This window comes from Chaetodon auriga, chromosome 9 (assembly GCF_051107435.1).
Source record: "Chaetodon auriga isolate fChaAug3 chromosome 9, fChaAug3.hap1, whole genome shotgun sequence".
Lineage (NCBI taxonomy): Eukaryota > Metazoa > Chordata > Actinopteri > Chaetodontiformes > Chaetodontidae > Chaetodon > Chaetodon auriga.
Genome location: NC_135082.1, coordinates 7,385,355 through 7,408,535, shown reverse-complemented (window position 1 = coordinate 7,408,535; position 23,181 = coordinate 7,385,355). Strand labels below are relative to the sequence as shown.

At 42.3% G+C, this 23,181-nt stretch overlaps 1 protein-coding gene across 3 annotated transcripts in view; it reads right to left on the bottom strand.

Annotated features, from left to right (window-relative positions):
- The window catches only part of il1rapl2 (interleukin 1 receptor accessory protein-like 2), a 354,681-nt gene that overhangs the window by 39,599 nt on the left and 291,901 nt on the right, over positions 1 to 23,181 (bottom strand). For all 3 annotated transcript variants that reach the window (XM_076739380.1, XM_076739381.1, XM_076739382.1), the window contains one exon: positions 18,712 to 18,786. In XM_076739380.1, coding sequence (XP_076595495.1) covers positions 18,712 to 18,786 — 75 coding nt within the window. The remainder of the gene's footprint in view (positions 1 to 18,711; positions 18,787 to 23,181) is intronic.

Here is a 23,181-nt window from a genome sequence, read left to right as displayed (position 1 = left end):
CAGCAAAGAACCTAGCCACTTCTGACAGCTAGCCGCAGCTCGTCAAGGCTTGCATAAGCACATTGTTTAATTATGGCAGCAGCATGCTCCAGTGACATGGACTTAACCAATGCGCTGATCCTTACCACTCAAATCTTACTTCTGTGCTGTAGAATTACAAACATTCTGCAAGAACTGCACAAGGCTGGAAAAACACTAGTGGTCCTAACAAGTCCAGACAGCTCCCCAAGAGCCAGAGTGTACACTTCAAGGGGCACCAATTATGAAATTAAAACTCTTGTCATATTCCAGCGGTTCTCAGCTGAGAGGCCTTCAGGTGCTCACTTGACAGGAACAATCCAAAATACATGGAGCTAAATGCTATCTTCATTGAAATCAAATATCTCTGTCACAAACAAAGGTAAATGGAATGATATCCAATTAACATCTGTTGGCAGTCAGGACATAATGTTGGTGTTCTCAGAGATACTTCCCCACCAGAAAATCATCAATAACCATCACCAATATCATTGACTTCAACCACGCCAACTTAAAGACTACGTTGCCCAAATTCGACTGGCAAATTCGCTGCCCTCACCTTGGCTAGTCAGACCACCTAACTGTTATTCTACCCCCAGCATACAGACCACCACTGACGTGCTCCAGGCCAGTGCACACGACCACCAGAATCTGGACGGAAGGTGACTCCTTCTGTACAGATTCCATCCTCAGTCTTGCAAGACCGCTTTGGGAACACAGACTGGAACACGTTCAGGGAGCGGCTATCTAAGATCAGCACATGTGTGTAGAGGAGCAAACACACTCTGCGACTGGATACATAGAGAAGTACATCACCACCATTGTGCTTCTATTGGTCCCATGTACAGTCGCAACTGAATTCATTGGCTGTATCTTCACTTAATTGTTCACCTTGGTTATACAGGTTTCGATACGGGCAGGTAAACACAATATTTTATATTATTGCAGTAGCACTTTGGGCTGGTGAGGAACAACATTTTGTTCAGCTGCGTGCTGTGTATATGGATGAATGACAATAAACAAACTTGAAACTTGAGACGATATGTCAATACCAAACAGAGGGAGAGTTCATTGGCTTTATCCTGCCAGAGGGGGGCAGCATAATCAGGAAAGCTACACTGAATGCAGCCCTGAGGAAGTTTGTAAACCACAATAGTTAGCATACCTTTGAAAATCCAGGCTCAGACACCCATCATGAGTATGAGTATGGAATTCAGTTCAGAAGATCTTCTGGTTCTGAAAGCATTTTTTCTGAGTATGAAGTACCATCAGAACAACATTTCAATTCAAAGTGACTGCATGGCTGCGTCTGATAATAATTAAACGTTGTTATTGTACACACAATTAAAACTCTGTAGCTCGCTCTACACTGAGCAGTAAATTGATATTTTTTGACATGAATGAATCATCATAATTTTGCATAATTTTGCACAGTATTGTATTGCATTGTGGGATTGTTAGCGGATACTAATATACATGCTGTTGACACTGTTTGTTTGTTCTACGGGCACCTCCCTCCATCCTTGCTTGCTTGTGAATGACTGAGCCTTTCATGGATGCCTCTTTCATACCCAATCATGATACTATCACCAGTTACCAGTGAACCTGTTTACCTGTGCAATGTTCCAAACAGGTGTTTTTTGGATGTGGTCAAACTGCCAATCGGCCAACATTATCTATGCAGAAACTCAGTGGAAACTTTACTTCCAGAACAATGGATGCCGGAGACAACTCCCCCATATTATGACTCCACTCTGGTAACAGGCTAAATATACCTTTATGTGTAAATATCACATTTATAACAATCCAACAATGATTTTTTTCTACAATGATACGTTCACTAGTATGAGTGCCATCCTTATTATTATCAAGCTGGAAGCAGTTCTATGCTTATTCTGCAAAAATGACTGAAAGCAGTACAAATGTAAATCTACCAAATGTATATTTCATTAGAGACTGAAATCACACATACACACACATACATACACTCACACACACTTGAGTAGAGGAGAAAGTCATCTAAAACTGAAAAATAGACTGTCCATCTGCTTTTCTCTCCATGTTTCTGTCTCTCTTCCACACACACACACACACACACACACACACACACACACACACACACACACACACATCTCATATCTAATACATCTCTGTCCATCTGCTCATTTAAAAGCACACACAGTGTAAGACCTTTAGGTGGTTTGAACTCTGTGTGTCTGTGTGTATGTGTGTGTGTGTCTGTGTGAGGACCAGGTATGGGGTGTATGGGGGTTGTCTAGGTAACAGCTGAGTTTTGGGTCTTGGGCTCCAAGGGAGCGCAGCTGCACATGGCAACACAGATGGTGCCTCACACACGAGCATGCGTATACACAAACACGGACACACACACTCACGCAGACGCACACACACACATCCACGTGTCAGTACATGGGCAGCTCAGCTGTAACCTGGGAGGCTGTTCATGCTTTCATTTCGTCTATTTACAGACATCCTGCCTCTAAGAAATTATTCCTTTTTAATTTCGAATGCTTCCTATTTTTAGTGTATCTGTGCATGCGGCAGCGACGCTCCTCCAAAATCCCTTCCTTTGTGCCAACTTCAGTTTCCAGGCTTTCAATACTAATCCTTGAGTTTCTGAAATTATTTGTTTTCTATCTTTGTTGCCAAGTGGTCATTGCTGTGCTGCTGTCGTGCTGCATGTCCCTGTAAATCACTGTCAATCATACTGTCAAGAGCCGTGACGTCATTTTCATTTGTTTGGAAATTATGCAAAATGCATCACTGCTTGTGTATCAAAGTACTTATCCAGCGAAACGCTTTGTACCCTGCATGTTAACAGATTAACTGTATTTGCTTTTGTGCTGAGAGTTAGATTAGAAGATGGATGCTCCTTTCATGTGTGTGTATGTAATGTAATTATATGTAACATGCACTAACTATGGAGGTCGTGCCAGCCGTCGATTCGTTTAACCTCACAAAGAGAATGCCAGTGGTGATTTACCACCCAGAACAAAGCCAAAGGCACGTTTATATGCATGAACACTCTGAGCTTGTGTGTTCCTCAACATGAAGATGTTTATCTATCAGTGCTGGTGAGTGGAGGGATTTTTTTCAATTTGTCTGTGAAATACTTTTTAAAAATTCATAGTGTAGAAATCTTGTAATTATCTGGCAACAAACTGCTGCTGTATTCAGGAGTCTTGTGTCATTTAAAAGAGTTTACAATCACATTTTGAAGGAAGAGAAACCTTTAGAATAGAGTCTCTACTTGGTTAACATTATGAAATATCATCAGCAGATTGTGTGTGTGTGTGCAGAGAAACCCAGACGGGGTAGAAACCAGAAACAACTGACAAGCACACATCAGTAACCCTTTGATGGTGTCTTTTCACAGGTCAGATCTGATGGGATTTGAGCCACTTTATTCCTCTTTACACACTGAAATACTCATGCACATGCACGCACACACATCCGTGGTTACACTCCGTCACATATGGCAGCTGTCCAATTGAAAGCGCAATCTGTTTCATTTCAAATTAGCATGGCGACTGCAACGAAAAAAGGAAATTATTCTAAAAGTTCAAAAGTTAAAGAAGCCGCAGATTTAAATCGCATTGTTTCATAAGAACATATTTAACATGTTTACAGTGATATGAAATCCTCAGACAGCCCTGTGCACATTCTCAATATAATTTGACATTACCTTCCCACTGGAGAGGCTGAATATTATTCGATAAATATGAGATGGAGAATCACTTCTGGAAATGCTAAGGCTCAATTTCCTGTCTAACAGGAAATGAAGCTGCCACAAAGTTGGAAAGAGACATATTTGATTATTCTGAATAAACTAAATATTTTTCATTCTCTTCCTTTTTTCTGTATCTCCATATCTCTCCTCTTACCCTTCACTCCCCCTCCTCTTCTTTATTCATCCCCACAGATACACACACAGACTTACCACACACACACACACACATGCAACCATACCACCCGAGGTGATTCCCACAGAATTAATAACTCAAGAAAGTAATAAAAGGAAACCCAGCCCCCCTCCTCTATCCATATTTGGTCACTTCCTGACAGCTCTAATTAACCAAGTCCTTTATGCTTCTATACCTGACATTTGATTGGCTGGGGGGCTGGCCTCGTTAAGAACAGTTTTAAATTAACAGATTAAATTAGATTGGAGATTACTGCAGATATGCTTGACAAGGTTAATTAAATGACCATTCATGAGGGGCTTGTTTTAAATCCACCATCACTGACAGATTCGGAGCTGATACAGTTTATCACGCTGGAGTTTCTGTCTGCTCCCAGTTTTCCTCGAACATACGGAAGTCATTAGCACGTTAATCCTAACGGGTTAACTTGATTACCATAAACGTATGAGACTATCTCTGAGAGGTCATTACCCTCTGCTGGAGTCAATGCTGCATTTCAAACAATCTTCCACTTGATCAGACTTGACAGAAAATCTATGTACAGCGTTTTAACTTCAGAATGTATACTGGCTGTCATCAAAGCTATCACTGCCTCTGATTCTTCTTTCTGCACCACATAACAGCATGATAACAGAAAGGTGAAGAACGCATATCCTTTTGTGCCCTGCACCAAACGTATAGGCATCACTTTGTCAAAGCTGTGGCACCCGAAACATGCTCCACCTAACAAATATATGATGCTGTGGAAGTTCAAAAATGCACTATGTATTTATTAATTCATATATTTATGCCCACTTATGGGAAGTGTAACAAGCTGTGATCTCAGCAGGGACACGTCACCACCTTATGAAGTTGTGCTGGCTAACTTTAGCAAACAGTTGCACGTTGATGAATGTAAGTCCAGCATTCACTTTCCATTTCAGTCTCTTTAGCGGCTCCTATTTGTTCATCAGCTGGTTGCTGGTCAGATGGTACACAATGGTTTGCAGAGGTTTTTTCTGTTCTGTTGCTGAAAACCAGGTTGATGGGAGCGGTGAAACTGAACCTATACAGTAAAACTAAAAGATGCTAAAATGCTCTGTGGAGCTCAAATTACTGAGTCACTTGTGTCACATTGTGTATACACAAATGGTGTTTAATGTGAATTTCAGGTTGGGGGTAGGGTTTGCTCGTCTCCGTTAGGCTGGCAGACTTTCTACACAGCCTACGAAGAGTGTGTCAACATCCTGAGGTGATTCTAATATTGTGTTCCAATTTTTTATATAAACAGGAGAGGCTAGAAAATTCAGCCCTATCTCCTAAAAATGAAGTATAGTTATATAGTTATTTTTCCAATTTACGGCAATAGTGAGAGTTTGGGCTGCTCCCTGCACACTAAGCCATAAGAGAAAGTACCAACATTACATCTGTGTGTCTACACAGAGGCCCTTGGTACCTGCAGTCGAGCACAGGTAAATAATCACTCGCCACCAATGGAAATAAGGAGGAAAAAGATGAATAAAAATGATAATAGGAATGAGCAGATGGTTGTGGCCTTGAGGGTGGTTGGCCGTGAGCTGAATAAAGAAACAAGAATCAGGAGGAGGAGAAATATAAAGGACAGAGGAAAGAAAAATCAAGTGAGCCCACAAGAGGTTACGAGTGCTAATAGTTTTGGTCTCAGCGGTGGCGTGCGTGTGTGTGTGCGTGCATGTGTGCGTATGTGTGTGAGCGAGTGTGTTGGGGGGTTTCATGACAGAACTGGGTGGCAGGTGATGGCTGACTGACAGCTGTTACCCGAGGGTCCCAAAACATCCAGGCGTGCTCTACTTCTCCAGCTCAGCGCCAACAGTTAACAAAGTAGACTAAAAGACGGATTACATGGAAAATTTAATTTGCTCCCTGAATTGCTTGAGTCATCTGTGGTTTGAGCAGCTGTAGGCCTACAAGTGACTGGACAATTTAAATTCTTCAAACGGTGTCAAGCGCTTCATGTTATTGCAGCATTCCCCGCTGGACAGCTGACCCCGCCGGACAGTAGACTGGGGAGGAATACTTCAGGCTATCACAAAGATTTCAGAGCTGGTTTTAAGTTATTAAAGCATCAGAAATATCAGAAACCCTATTGTAGCAACGGTGTGTTTTGCTCTAGTGGTGTTTATCTGCAGATGCTGAAATTCAAACATTTTCTTTATATACTTTCCATGTGACGAGGTGTTTCCTACATGATTACGTTTTTCTTTCTGGTCGCTTTAAAGAGGTTTAAAGAGGTTTTTTTTCACAGCAGGAAGAGCTCAGGTGTCACTAATCTCATCAACAATGGCTCTATTCAAGTGTGCCAGTAAGCCAGGATGCTGAAACTGAAGCAGCTACATGGAATTCAGCCGTCATGAATTTTATTATTTACATCTGTGCTTTTCCATCTGTGACATGTGAACGCGTCTTCGGTGAGAAAGGCCTGTTGCGGCTAGCTTTGCATTCACAAAGCAGTGCGAGCACCCTGAAGCTTTCCAAATCCATTATCTTTCTTTCATGAATCAATTCAGCTCTTTTTCAAACTAAACAAGTTGTCTATTCATGTGCACATGCTGCTTTGTTTCCATGTGGTCACTATCGATGTGCTCGGTAGTAGTTTAGATGGTAAATAATACCATGAGATTATTCTTGTCTTCCAAGGAAATTCAGGAAAACTTCATCAAAAATTTCACAAAGGAACACGAAAAGTAGAGTTCATGTCCATACTTTGTGCTAACAATCCCACAATGCAGCGTTCTGCGTGTTATAGATAAGAAACGACTGTTGTGTGACTCTACAGCTGTCAGTAATTCTGCAAAATGCTGATGAAAATGTCCAAAATCTCAATTTACTGCTCACTATGGAATCAGCTGTAGTGTGTCTATTATATAGCGAGCGGTGAATGAGTAAAGCCGAGTGTGATTTGGGACACAGCCTGAGTGCAGGGGCTGGTTAAGCAGTGAACTATTACTAAGGAGGAAGAGCACGGTCCTGCTCGACACCATAACATCATGCAGTCACGAGGATCAATTAGAAGACTGAACCACCAGCTCACCAGTGATAACAGCACATACAAAGCAATATCAAATAATATCTCACTGTTAAAGAAGAGCCCACTATACATGGACTTCTGTAGTTAATAATAAATGTGTTATTAGCTCAGATGAATTGGCAGCTTGTTTGGTTCGCTGGCAAGTTGATCCAGAAGTAGATTGCTATGGAATTAGCTACAAGAGGTGACCCAATAGGTTAATTTCTTTGCCTCCCACTGCTTGGCCTGTTATCATTAACAGAATGCTGAGTGCAATTTATCATGACCCACAGTCAGAAAGGCCATTAGAATTAAAGCCAGGTTAGAAAATACCAGAGTTTTCCCTTTTCTTGATTGAGATTTATTTTCCTGCGTGAGATGTGTTTTCACTGCCGGTAGAACACAGACACAGACAGTACATAAAATCCTCACGTCTGCAGTCATACATCCCAGCTCACATCAGTGGCAGCGAGGCGGCTCGTTCAGGGCTGCCGTGGCAGAAGGGATAAAACTCCTGCTGAATCGAGCTCTTCTCCATTTCAAAGTCCTTTATTTCCGAGCAGATGGAAGTAATGTGAAGTGCTGATTGAGGGGGTGATCGGTGTCGTTTGCTTTCGTGACTGCGAGGCGTGTGATGGCGCCGAGGTGCATGTTAGGAAGATTGGGTGTGGGAGGGCAGATGGTTTCGGAGGCAGTAGGTACGATGCCGGTAAATTTGTTTTTGTTGGAGATGGTGAGCATAAAGATGGAGGGGAAAAGTACACGAGAAGCGATCTTTAAGTGAGCACTTGGAGGAAACCTGCCGATGCATTATTGCCCTTGCTGTGTAACACTCACTTGAGGTCATGAAACCCTTCTTTAAGTCAACTGAGATGAGCAGCGTTGTCCATATGTAGCAGCAGACTGAGCGTAAGAGACCTCTTAACCTCCATTACACATCTAAAAGTGGTAGAAACAAACTATTCCACTTAAGATACCTCTTTGGCTTCTCTCGTCTTGCTTCCGCTCCCACAGCTGTTCTAGGCGTGAAAATGTTAAGAGGGGTGAAAAAGTGCTGCCCTCAGAGACCAAACACACACAGGGCAACAAATCACAGTCGTACACATATAATGAATGAATGAATGCACAGACGCAGAGGTCTGAGGAAGACGGGGTTATACGACTACAACGAGAGAAAAACTATGAATGTTTGACTTCAATCAAGACTGCCTCCATCTGCTTATGTTATTCTCTGCTGCACACATTTCAAATATCCACCACAGTTTTACAAACACACACTTTTCTTTTTATCATTATTATTATTTTTGGTTAAATTCCAATAGCCCAGCATCCATTTTCTGAGTCATTTCTAAACTTATTTAAATCAGAAGACGACAGGGTTGTCTTTAGGAATTAAAAGTCATATTGTGAATGCTTTTCTAAAGGAATAAATCATCGTGTCTCAGTAAGTGCCTCCGGATGATCAGTAGCTGGACGTCTGAATGTACCTCCAGCCAAGCAAAGTCACTGAATCTAAGAAACTTGAGAATATGCTGGTGGTTTAAAGCTGTTTTTCTCTACAGCAGGCAAACCAGAGCAGAAACCATGAGCTTTAAGAAGTGGGAGCAGGTGAGCTCGGCCCATAGTTGTGTTTATTGGCCCTAACTGGTCATACTAATTATAACAGGAGTAAAGAAGGAAGTCAGGTGATGTAGAATGAAGAGCGTAAAGTCTGCATAGAGAGGAGGTCGGGGTGGACGAACGTGTTAGACACACGTGTTCAGCACTTTGACCCGGAGGAACATTGTTCCTGTCGTTTGTGAAACAAATGTCAGTGTTGACATATTTTAGCTTACACCAGACGATTCTGTCCTATTCTGTCGTTTGGGAGTGAGGAAGTGTTGACAGGAGAAGAAGCACATTTTGGGGCAGTCTCAGACCTGCAGAAGTTATGGGCATCATTTTCTCCTTTGCACTGCGTTTGAATGGAAATTCTTTGCCTTTCACACAGCAGCAGAGTTTAATCCTGAAGGTGTCACGGCTCATTAGGATAATCATTTAGCATTTATCTAGTTAAAACCAAGTTTTGAAGAATTTGACTGTAGAAAAATATACATACTGTATCATCAACCAGACGACTGTGGATGCCAATCATGATTCCATCCACATCTAAAACCAAAGACCCTCATTCCATACTTGACAACAAATAAACTGTCTCCACGACATCTGCTGAAAAAAGGCCAAGAGATCATGGTTTGACTCTATGATACAATTTCTACCTGATGTAAATGGTTCACAGTGACCGAGCCTTGTGAGGTACGCCGATGGCAAGCACTACATTTTATGCAAAGCGGCCGGCAGACAGAGGACTCCAACAAATCTCACTGGACTTTGTTGCTCCAGTTGACAAAATGTTCAGGTTACCCGGTGTGCTTTGTGTCACATGCTTTGGATTCCAAAGACAGCCTCTAAATGGGGTACAGTGTTGAACTTTAATCATGGTGCATCCATGCGATCAGCTGAGACGATATTGATGTGATCCTATGAATTTCAAATCAGCAACCTCAATACGAAATGGGGCGAAGGCAGCGAGAGAGAGAGATGCAGGAAAACTTCACAGTAAAGTCACAAGCATTCAGTCTGTGAAGTCATGTGTTCTGACATGAAAACCAGTAACGTGTCAAGCCTGCAGACACTCCAGGAACTGTCGGTGCTGCATGGTGAAACCTCACTCAATCATACTTAACTCATTAATCCTTTCAGTCACACACACACACACACACACACACACACACACGCACAGGTCTTGGTTAGGTAGACTTTCAAAGGGGATTTCTACTTAATAAAAATCCAATTCTGGCTCCACAGGATCCTTATCCCACAGAGAGAGCGAGAGTTTGAAGCAGAGAGAGGGAGGGAGGAAAGACAGCAGGAGAAATAATTAGACAGTGATGGAGACACAGAGATCACAGTGTGCCAAGCAGCGAGGTATCGCTTCAGAAAAAAAAAGAAAGAAGTGCTTCTTTTTTTTAAAAAAAAAAGTGCTGAAATAATGTCTTCCGACACTAAACTGACCAGTGGTGCCTCAAAGTGAAAGGTGTAAAATGCATGTATCTGTTGAGCATCAAGCACTCGCCCCCTGAACCTTGAACGGTGGCTCTGGAAAGTTTGTCGCTATCTCTTTCACAGAAGACATATGACCTCTCAGGTGTTAGAGGCAGAGTCACAGACAAGTAATGTATCAGACTGTCAATGGAAACTTTTCAAAACGCCCCTGCAGCATGCTCCACCTCTGTATATTCAGTATGTTCCCAAAACTCACAGTTAACCCACAGCACACTGCAGCTGAACTCCGTACTTCTGTGTTGCTGCATGGTGCTTCCTCCTCGTCACAGCTTCACGATGCTGGAAGTGGTCCTGATTTATTGATTGGTTGGCAAAGCAGCAAAGCTTCCAGAGACAACTACATTTTACTCACCGGCATTTTGGTGATAGAATCTAGCTGAATCCCACTTAAAGGTCCAGTGTGTAACATTTAGGCATATCTATTGGTGGGTTATGGCAGAAATGGAGTATACTATTCAAGAGGATTGTGCCAACCGTGAATTATCATGTGGAAAAAAAAGAATTACTGAGTTTTTGCTACCTTAGAACGAGCTTCATTTCAACAGAGAGAACAGGTCCTCTTCCACAGACTCCACCATGTCGCACAGCCATGTTTCTATCCCACAATGGACAATGGAGGTGTTTAGTTCAGTCCACTAAATCCTTCACACTGGCCCTTTAAGATGGTGAAATATGTCTCTATTATTAAAACAGTGCTGCTGTTTTCTTCTTGTTTGAATTCTTGGTGTGTGTCTGTGGTAGTGTTTTAAAGCTGCACTCAACATTTTTTATACAAGCAATGGCTCAAATGTGTAATTGAAAGTAGTCACTCATGGCCATGAACATCTCCAACTGTCCACAGATACTGCAGCTCCTCTCAGGAGCATTTTAGCATCTTTCAGCTCATTGTTGTTCCCGCAACTTTACAGTTTTGGTTCAGCCTCACTGCCCTCACCAACCATGTTTCCAGCAACCCTGTTTTGTCTGTACATATCTTTTTATGCTGCCCCCAAGTGGACAAAAAAAAAAAAAAAATCGACTCATGCTGCTTTCAAATTGAAAGGAAACACTTTGTGTTGCTTGTTCAAAAGGATTCACAACAAACCAAGCAATGACTGCTGTTACAACTGGTGAATGACAAGTAATACCCCCATAGACATATCATCAACACACACACACACACACACACACACACACACACACACACACACACAGGCTTTAACAGTGCTTGACTTGGGCCAACAATAAGAAAGGTTCAATTTCCCTACAAATATCCTCCCGGCCTGCGCAGGGACTTAAACCATTGACCTTGCCGTCTGAAGCCCACTTCTCCAGGCCTGAGTCTTCCTTGCTGTTCAGTGAAACAGATATTTTGGTGACCGTCTCACCTCCATCAAACACCTTTCTCCCCCTCTTCTCTTCCTCTCACTCTACCTCCTCTTCAGTCTGCTTCTCCATCAGTCCCTCCCTCTCCATCAAGGTTGAAAACAAACGCTGATTACCATATTCATGAGGTTGCCAGATGACAAATGAAAGTGAGAGCGAAAGAAAGAACAAAACCCACTCTTTATTGTGCTTTCATCATCATATCGATCATCCCTTCACCTGCAATTATTTTTGAAATCCCTTGGATGCTCTCTCTCCTTTCAGCTTTCACTGCCCCCCCCTCTTCTCTCTCTCATGTCTGTCAACAGCCTGTTTATATATTGAGGCATCAAGAGAGATTTGTTTGTGTGTGTGTGTGTGTGTGTGTGTGTGAGTTTGTACATTATTACACTGATAGAAAGGCTAAACGCCCTGAACTATATTATGTAGTGCGATGTTTTGTGTGTCGAGTGTGTGTGTTGTGAGTGAATGGAGAGCGATGAAGACAGAAATGCTGCGTATGTGTGCTGACAGAGATAAACAGATAAACTCAGATACTTCCACAATGCAACAGTCTAATTGGCTGATGTGTGTCTGTCGCTCCTTCTTACCTCCCTGCCTAATCCAGCCCTTTCTTACCTTGTCCTTGTTTTGTGAGCTAAGCAGACAAACGGGGTAATGTTAGAATAAATAACAGCCTGATCTTATATTTTCCCTGTTCATACTTGTAATATTAGTGCTAGCTCGCTCTGCACTGAAACACAACAACAATGCTGCTTGTTCATTTTCCTGCCTTCTGCAGGATGCTGATAGCTGGGACATGTAGTTTCAGCCTCTTTTAGTACAATATGTACATCGTCATCAAGTGCATATTTACTGGATTCTCATTCGACTCAAGGCTTTGCGTATGTTTTGGATTTGCACCTTTCCGTTCATCAGTTCATAGTTTGAAGGTCTTTACAGTGAACCTCCTTATAGCTTTGGCTTTGCATCTTGTAGATATTTGCAGTTTTTTCTACTTTGTGCTGCAGCTGTTGTGCAACCATTTCCCTCTGAAGACATAACGTTCTATCTTATCCTATCTTATCACTTTCATCTCACTCATGAAGTTATCTTAATTAGCCGGCTAGCCTCAGCTGATAAAGCCTGCCTGCAGGTTGACAGTTGTTAGTCACTTCAGCTGTCGGCAGCTGGGAACGAGAAGCCTACTTGATCCACTTTTGGCCCATCCTCCCTCCCTCCATCATCCTTCAAGCTTTCCTCCCTGCACATCGCTCTCTCTTTGTTCTACTTTATTGCACCACTTTCTGAATTTCATGTTCTTTTCACCTCTTCCCTGCCATTCTTCATCTGTCCTTGCTTCATCCCCCAGTCTTCCTCAGCTCCTTCCTTCCCTGCCTTGCTCTTCTTTCTTCCCACCCTGTCTTTCTCTAGTTCTCGCCCTCTGTCACTCATACATTCTGCTGCACTTTCCTTCTGTCTTTGCTTCATTTTAATGTATTGTAGAATTAAATTTTTTTTTTCGCCCTCTCCTTTTCCACTCCACTGTATTACTCATCATCCTCATTCTTCCTCTCTGTCTGTTCACCATTGTTTTGCCTCTGCACTTGCTTTGTGCTGTGTCTCATCCCCCCTCATCTTTGACCTTCTTACTTATTTTCAATTATTTCTAAGTACCAATTTTTTTAGATTTTAGTACATAAACAAGGTTTTTATCACATTTAACTGGGCATAAAGGAATGCATTGTTGTGTATTATTGTTGCAGATAATTTGACACTTTTGAGCCATTGTGCTGCCTTATTCTGCTCCGAATTACAGGGCTGAAGATGACTAACAACTGCAAACACAAGCAGAGTCTCTCTCTCATGGAGGAAAATCTGAAATATAAAGACCTGTGTTGCATTCATTCCATCCCGCACCCCTCCCACCTCACATTATCGCTCTGTGACAGTTTGAAAGGGAATAATGACATGACGCATCACCGTTTTAAGGCACATGAATGAAAAGCCTGAATGAACAGAGAGAGAAACACAAAGGGACAGTTAGAGATATAGGGAGTGGCGGAGGGAAGACAGACAGATGGAAGGAAAATGAGATAGAGGCAGACACCTCGCAGGGACGGAGGGAGACAGACGTAGAGAGATAAATGCGAAGGGGGAAGAAGAAGACAGAGACAGACGGAAAAAGAGAGACAAGAGGGGAGAAAAAGAGGAGACAGAAAGCCTGCCTCCTTATCTTACCCTGCCTTTCACAGCCAACCTCTCACTGGCACCTAATAGCTGCTACTGTGTATGTGTGTGTGTGTGTGTGTGTGTGTGTGTATTTTTGAAATAACCGTGACAAGGCTCCCCTGTTTGTGTGCATGCGTGGCCTAAGCTGAGGCTGCGCTAATGACTATTTTCATTATAAACTGATTATTCTATTATTTCTGAAACTCATCTCATCAGCCAGTGGAAACTCTAAAATCTGAGTAGCTGGAAGCAGCAAGTGTTTGGCATTTTTGCTTAATAAATAACTTGATAGAATTTCAAAAATGATTTTTGTCAGCTGACTAATTGATTAGATGATTATTAGTCTCAGTCTAAGTGTAGAGGTTGGGTTTGCATCTGCCCACAGTGTGCATAAAGGTGTCCACTGTTTCCAGACGTATGTGTGTTTGTGTGTGTGTCTCTGTGCCTTATTTACATGATGCTATTTAATCTGTTTAATACCCACATCTGCAGCATGTTTGCCCATACATGTCTGCCAGTATGTGTGTGTGTGCGTGTGTGTCCACCTGTGTGTGCCTAGGTGATTTCCATGAAGGCTATTTATTTAATCTCCCAGATGATTTAGCGTGTCGCCAGCAAATGAACATGGACAGCTGAGGTCTAATAGTTACGCCTGCATGGTAGACGTCACACATTCACACACACACACACATACTCACACTAACATCGACTCATTGCAGCTTAGTCAATTTGGGTGTGCTGGAAACAAGTGCACGACTAAGGGTCATCTGCACAGTATGTGGCTGCAGTGTGTAAAGCCAGTAAAGCCACTCAGAGCGTCGTTTTGATCCGACATTTTGGGAAACGTGCTCATTTATTCATTGCCTTAAATATGAAGCTTCAGCCAGGAGATGGTACAAACGATGGGAAACAGCTGGCTCCTCTTGAGCACACTAATTAACATGTTCTATCTCATTGTACAAAAACTGAAGTTTAAAACTACAAGGTGCAGTTTTAGTTAGATATGTGAGAGACTATTTGTTGGCCAGGTACAGTGACTCTCTGAAGCCTCCATTGGTTGTCCAGCAGTGGTGGAAAGTCATTAAACAATGTTGATGTTGCACAATGTTAATATATTCTTAAGTAAAAATATGGAATGCAGCGATTCTGTCTAATGGTTCACTTTAAAAACGTTGACATCAATAGTAAAAAGTGCAAGAATTATCGCACTGGATGACCCGAAAAGAAAAACTGATTGTAAACAAACTTCAAATTTTCAAAGTAAACACAAAGGGCGACAATTTAATGCATACTGCCATTAGAAGTTGGGTATAATTAGCTGATAATTACCCACACCCACCCTCACTTATCAATATAAACCCACATTATGAGCGTAAACACAATGAGTTTTAAATAAGAAAATGTGGCCCTGGCTCTTTGGCTGTGGTATCACTCCTGTCCTGAGCTGATATCGTCCACATCACCACAGTGACTCACCTTCCACCTTCTTATACGCTTCAGCATATATAATGCTGAACACATGAACAACACATAATCATGACAAGGTGTGAATGAAGCTGTTATGACTGATGCGATGCATTTCTGAGGCCTGCGATCAGCTGATAGAGCGAGAGGATGATTGCACTCCTTGTTTTCTAACACCTCAGAGTTGCTGCAGAAACTCACACTTCAACTTTCACAACTTTCTACTGCACATTTTTAGACTCATTAGTCAAAATTTAAGACCATTCTAAAAACCACTCTTACAAGTTTTATAGATACTTGCCCTGGCAGGAGGAGGAGGAACCCTTGGAAGAGCTGTTGGATCGGAGGGATAAATGACACAAACAACCGACGGCCGAGCAATTAGCTGAGCTTCACTGGCTTTAAATATGACTGACATTTGGGTCTGAGAGCATCGGTAAGACAAATTACTGATGGTAAATGATGAACCTTAGCAATTTGTTGAGCTTGTGATGAATGAATGGAACACTTTACATTACCAGTTATTAAATCAAATCGTGTTTAATTTATCCAGTCATATCACAATTTGTCATGCCTCAGTTTCTGTGCATTTTCATCTCACTGGTTTTATTTTCACATTAATTTCCCCTCTCCCGTCTGCATTCATCAGTCACCTCTGTCAATTCTTTTGTTCTGGCTCACACTGAGAAAAACAGGCAATCCATTGTTGAAGTTGTGACTAATCAATGAGTTACATATGCCTCCACACTCGTATTTTCATCATTTCACTATCAGCTCCACTCATCGTATAACCCTGAACGACGGACAGGAGAGTACAGAATGAGTTTAAGCTGTTTGGAACATTCCACAGGTAAACAGGTTCACTGGTAACAGGTGATAGTATCATGGTTGGGTATGAAAGGGGCATCCTGGAAAGGCTCAGTCGTTCACAAGCAAGGATGGAGCGAGGTTCACCACTTTGTGAACACATGATTGAATAAAGGAGATTACTACATGTGCTCAGGAACACTTTATAAAACCACTGTCTGTAAACACAGTTTGTCTGCATATGACTGCATCCTGTTTGTATTTATGTTTTACACAGCGTCCCAACTTTTTGGGAATCTGGCTTCTACAGTTAGTCTTCCAATAAATGCATCTGACATTTAGGTCATGTATTTATTCTGAGCCATTTCCAGACTTCTAAGCTGCATATAGTACTGATAATACTGCATGCACATAACACACCTACACACTTGTGACAACGCAAGTGGCTGAATGTATGAGAGGATGTGCAAAGAACTCCTCAAGCACCATTACGCTTTCTTTTTGAATTTATTTTTTATGTTTCTTAATACTCATATCATGAATCAATCTTTAATTATAGCTCATTTTGTCTGTGTATTGCCAGTAGCCCACATCAGTATAATAACAATGGGCATAATGAATTGTGTTTATAACCCACAGCATTACAGAATAATGAGAAAAGCAGAGGAGAGGGAGGAAGGGTGTGGGGTGGCAGAGATGAGAAGAAAAAAAAAACTCTGAATAAAACAAAGGAGAAAAGAAAAAGGAGAGGAACCAACAGCTGAGGGGATGAAGAGAAGAAGAAGAAGAAGAAAATGAACAAGTGAATGTAGAGAAAAGAAAGGGAGAAGTGGGGAGAGGGGGAAAGAGGAGAATGAGCAACATAACTGTGGTTGCTGGTGTAAATCTCCCCCAGGTTAAAACAAGATGATAATTAAAAATGTACTGCAGGGTCACACTGTGACTGCGAGTGTGAGAGAGAGCGTATACAGTGTGTATGTGCTTGTGTGTGTGTGTGTGTGTGTGTGTGTGTGTTATTCTGCAGCCTTTATTGCTGTAGGTGGGTTTCTGTGTGTGTGTGTGTGTGTGTGTGTGTGTGTGTGTGTGTGTGTGTGTGTGTGTGTGTGGTGGGGGTGTCAGGGTGGTGAGATTGCAGTGCCCATTAAAAGGTGTCCCTGCTGCAATCAGTGTACAGAGGCCTTAGGGCCTATTTGTTGCTACATCAATCTGAGAGTTAATGGAAACACACAACACACAAACACACACTCGTACACTCACACACACACACACACACACACACACACACACACACACACACACACACACACACGTAGACACTTTCTGCCTACAGTGCTAACATTGTCAGAGAGAACGCTGAACAGCAGGAGACACACATACGTGCACGCACATATGCACTTGAACACACACACACACACACACACACACACACACACACACACACACACACACAACTGGCAATGAAGGCAGCCAACCAGGCCCACACGAGAACACAAGCCACACTGTTGAGCAAACAAGCAAATCCTAATGAGATGCCTTCAATTTTCAAATTCCTGCCTCCTCCTTTCTTTCCCAGATTTCTTCCTCGGAGCTTTCTTGTTGTTATCAAAACAGTTTTACAGCGTTTGGTTCACATTCCGAACGGAAACCTGATTTCCTCTTATGTTCACTGTTAAAGCGACATTTTTTGATGTTTGATGTAAGTAACCAATCCAAACACTCCGTACTCTCAATCTGAAAATCACCCAGTGAAGTCAAAGTGAAAAGACTAGATTTGAAAATGTCAGGCTTTTTTCTGCCAGTTCTCATCAGCAGATAAGGCAGCGCTGCTGCGAGTCCTGTGCGGGCTCTGTGAACGTTTTGGCAAAAAGTAAATTGGATTTAGTACATAAGTCAGTCGCTGTTAATCGCTGAGTAGGGGAGATAAAAGAACAAAACCGCAGCAGGAGAAGAATGGGTTCAGTACAGGCTGATCATGAGCTGGTCCAGTGCTCACAGAGGCACATCTTTCAACCGTCTGACCCAAGATGCCCTATCCTCACCAGCTCCAGGGTACTGTGTATTGAGGGATGTGATTTCCCTACAGGGTTCAGAAAAATATCACTATCAAGGCCACAGAAACACACAGCAGGCAGTGAGGTGGTTCTAGCCTGGTGGCCACAGTCAGGACTGTGGGTCAAGTAATGCCCACTGGCCCCGAAACCAATTTTCCCATAAACAGTCATTACAAAAGCCGGCTCAGTCGGAGAAGGCTTCTGATGCACCTGATCGGATGGCTTTACAATGCAGAAGGCCAAAAAACTCTCAGCACATGTCGCAGGGGAGCAGCTTTCATGGGAATGAATGGAGCACCATCTTGAAGTTCATGTCATTTTTAACATTTGCTCGCCCCGGACCAATAATGAACTTGACATCTAGTCTGCCATAAACTGGACGACCCGGGTTGTTAGCACACACAGAGACGGCATCAGTGCTGAAGATAGAAAGAAAAGGGTGCCATCTACAGGAACATCATGAACAATAACGCACGGCTCCATATGACCTGATCACAAACAAACACCTCACTCACACAGCGGCTACAATCCTACGCTGAAGGTATCTATGGCATTGCTCTAGTTAAGAACTTACATCAAATGCAATTACAGCTTCATTTGTTAAGAAACATCACAGAAATGGACACTGCACCAAAGGAGGAGACAGCATTTTCACAATGAGAGCCATAAGAATTAGCACTGTAAACAAAGAATAAAGAAACAGAGAAGAGCTGTTGGTCCTTACCAGGTGTGATTTCTATCACTGTGTCTTGTCTCTCCGGGGGATAAAGGATCTTGGGAGGCTGAGTGGTCTGCAGAGCTGAGAGAGAGGGAGAGAGATACAGGAGGAAGGTTGATTATCAGGAGTGTATGAGAGTTTTACACTAATGGCCTGAACACAAAGGCGAAGGAGAAAATCCACTTTATTTCTCATTGCATACAAACGTTCATCACATCCATCCATTAATATGTTCTGCTGGCTTGAATAGAAAGTCATTTTTTAAAAGAAAAGGTAGAACAAAACAAAAGGTGTTCGGTGTTTCATTCATGCACAGTAGCAAAACTCTTTATGTCAAAAAAGAGTTTAATGTGTCAGCACTTCTGTCAGCCGGATAAAAGAGTCTGAACAGGCAGTGCAAGGACAGACAGAGCGAGAGAAAAACAATGAAGGTCAGAGAGTCGGAGAGTGGAAACTAAAGCATGCACGGAGCAGAAGATATGCAGTAAGGTAGGTCTGAGATTTGGGTTAGCCTTAAAAACAGTTACACTGTGGCTGTAGAGCACCACAGTCCACTTTCTTTGTCAGGAAAAGCCCAGGGAGAGAGCTGGCCTTTGCTCTACCAGCTGATCACTGCTCTGCAGCATCTCCAAGCCGAACATAAAGAGACTTGAGCTATTTGACCTGCACACCTGCGAAGATGCTGCCTCAGCCACAGAGGCAGCTCAGTGCACAGCTGATCTCACCTCATGACTTCTGTCTCTTTGCAGACAGACAGGTCGACTGACTGAAACTCACTGGCATCAACCGATTCCTAATGATCATCTGATAATCATATTCACAAACTGATAATTCAACAAGCCGTAGTGAAGGTGATTGGTATTCATACAGAGCAGAGCCTTTTCATGCCACTGAGGCTGCCAAAGAACAAAATTGATGAGATGAATAAAAAATTGCCTTTTGAAACAGCACAGAACTGAAGCCCGATTTTAGCCATGTTAGCAGTGTGTCTCTATGGCTCGGGCAATGCTGGTCTGTCGCTCAGTCTGTCAGTCTGTCCACAGCTCTGTTCAGTGTTAACATATCTCAACAGCTATTGGATGGATTGCCATGAAATTTTGCAAAGACACTCGTGGTTCCCAGATGATGAATCCTTGTGACTTCAGTGATTCCCTGACTTTCCCTCTACTGCCACCATGAGGTTGACATTTGTGGTTTTGAATGAAATATCTTGACAGCTTTTAGATGGATTACAATGAAGCTGAATGCAGGCATCCATGTCCCCTTAAGGAGAAAGTGTAACATCTTCAGTGATGATGCCTTGATGTTTTATCGAGCACCTTCATCAGTTCAAAATTCTGATTAAACAAAACAATAATTGGCATGAAATTATTATCTGTTCACTAGACTTCAGCGATCTGCCACTGGGGCTGTACAGTTGCATCACAGTATGTGAAGAAGGTCCATTTAAAAGTTATTTTAGTGTCAGATGTTTTTGGAGGGAAGACGTGCTCAAGCAACAAGATGAAAGGTGCAGCCCCAGTGAAAAGACACATTTCCATAGACAGGAAAGTTCTCATAATGATGAATCGGTATCTCCCTCTGTTCTCTGTTTGAATGCTGTTCTACTTGTAATGATGTTAGGGTTATTCGTCTGAAACAACCAAATCTCAGTGTTCATATCAGAAGTGTGTGAGTACAGTGTGCAGAGGTGCTTCCACACATACAGCCGTCAGCGTCCCATGTTGGTCTAAACGCTCTAACTGTTACATTCTCAGTGACATAAACATTGTATGGAGAAAGTTTCTTTTCTTTTCCAGCTTGTGTCTGAACATTTTCCCCAATGAACCTGTCAATCCCTCTATCATTCCATCCGACTCTCGGTTTCTCTGATAAGACCGATAGTTTCATTTGCATTCTGAAGATATCGCAGCACCCTTTTGAGATTAATGAGACAACCCTTCACCTAGACCTGCTCCTCTCCTGTTCCTTTCTCTATTCCCAGCCTATTCCTTTCCTTTCTGCTTTACCACTCCCCTCACAATCTGTAGAGGCCTTTAGTTGTTGCTGTTCTCCAGTGTTCATGGTTTTAACATGAACAGTAAGAAGATAAACAGTAGATATGGAAATTGGTCATTTCCTTCAGTCCATTCTTTGGTTGTTGGAAAATGTATTCTTAAGCTTTAATTTCACGACATGGTTTTTCATGGTTTCAGGTGTCATTTTGTTGGGTGCACACAGGTGTACTTGCTTGCACTTGCCTGGTACTTTGGGGAGTCACTGTGAACTTGACTGTCAAAGTGAGAAGGAGGCACAGTAGGAGCTTTGTCAGTAGTGATTAAGTAGTGGCGCAGTGCATCTCTCCTACATGCACCCGTGTCTTTATCAAGTGACACACCTAACACATCCTACTCAGACGTCTGCACGGCTGTTGTGTGAATTGTTCTCTTCAACATTCTAAAAATACCAATGCTGCTGTTCGAGAGGTAATGCTATTATAATAAAGCTATATAATGTTATATACAGTGGAGCTGCATACAGAATTATATTGTACCTTTTGGACCTGGATGGACACTGTGTCCAACTTTCTTGTAGTGCCACACAGCACTACTAGCTGCAAAATTACCAAGGATCTGACACAATGCCAGATGCACCAGCACCATATGCCATTAATTCACAAAGCCAGCCCTCTCTCTAGAGGGAAAGGGAAATTGTAAGAGTGTTTGGGCTCTGTGTTTACCTGAATAATAATCTGAATATCAAAAGGTATGTGGTGAATAGATGATAATGATGGGGTTGTGGTTTACTTTTAGCACACAGCTTCACACACACACACACACACACACACACACACACACACACACACACACACACACACACACACACACACATTTGAGTTCTTTGAACTTTTCGTAATGCATACTTGTCTTTAAAATTACAGTATACTGTTGATATGGAAATGTGTACACATGACAGGTCTGCATGTGTGCAGAGGAAGTGCCATTAGGTTAAAGGCATCGGGTGATTTCAGCCCAACAGTCTCAGGAAGTAATGAGTCACAGGAAATAAACACAGAAACCAAATCAGGTCTCTTTAATATGTTTCTACCGAATCGAAGGAACTGAAGATTATGCAAAGCCCCAGCTTGATGTGAGGCCAATTTGCATGCGACAAGACAACAACTCTTGATTAGACAACAGCTGAATGTTGTGCTACTGTGTGATGTTTGAACGGATTCTGGAAAGTAGATTTATAAAGGTGGAAGAGCAGATTGAAAATGCCACAAAATTAAGGTACCTTCAGACATACAGAAGATAGGCTGATTTTATCAGGTTATTTTTCATCTTTCTAACTGAGATGAGACAATTAGCAAATTCATGTAATGCTGCTCTAATCAATATTTTTACAATAACAAATCAGGAAATGACATCATACTGTATAATGTGAAAAAGACTGGCTGTATTATGAACTCAGAGAATTACTCTACAGTTCCCCTCAGCTCTGCGTGGCTTTTATACGGTCTTTCAGTTCGTTGTTTTGGTTCTAGAAACTGCAACTGATGGACTGTAAAATGGTGAGACTGTGTTGATTCAGTCTCACAAGCTGTAAGCTACCTGTCAAGCAACACACAAAGTTAACGACTGGCTGGTGAACATAGCAGAGAATTCATCTAAAGAGCCAGATATTTCCTCCAAGAGGTGGTGGAGACCAAAGAGGTACTTATAGTAGATACTGAACTGAATTATGTTGGTCTGCTGGATGTATAAATAGGCAACTGTTTGCTAGCATGTTCTTTTTCATGTGAAAACATGTAAATGTTGTGGCTACAGTGTCACAGAGTGCCACCTCAGAATCAGGGACAGTCTGGAGGACAACTATGGTCCAGAAACCAAACTTGGAAACCAGTTCTTGCAGTCAAACTGCAGCATAACTTTGTCAAATCTTAAAATGGTTGGAAAAGTCCCTCAGGTGTGATAAAGTAAAGTGCTCCTTGTGGCCGGATACACATGCATACAGTGCATTTTACATCTTACATCGTGGCAGTCAGGCGTAAGCACTGCCCACAGCCCATCCCCTACGCGAAGCACACAGTGCTTGTTTCTATTAAATAATTCAGACCAAATGTGATCTACATGGTAATTGTGTAGACTGACCACACAAACTAATTACCAACGCCCCAGCAGAAGGGCTCAAACCACAGCTGCCTCAGTGCAGTGCTGCCTCTCATGCTCTTTACACTTCAAATGAGATTTGACCTTTTCCAGTCACCTCGTGCGGTGCTGTCTTGCACATTAGGTCATATGAAGCAATAATCACCAGACAGACCTTAGTCAAAGTAATCCAAGTTTGTTTTAGTTCTTATCTCCGACTGCAACCGTTACAGGGGATATATATCGAGCATTTTCTTGAACTGAAAGGTCTGTCTGGCTGCGTGTGCATGTGTGTCATCAGATATGAACTTGTGTGAGCGCCAGGAAGTTCAGAAAGTCACTCGAG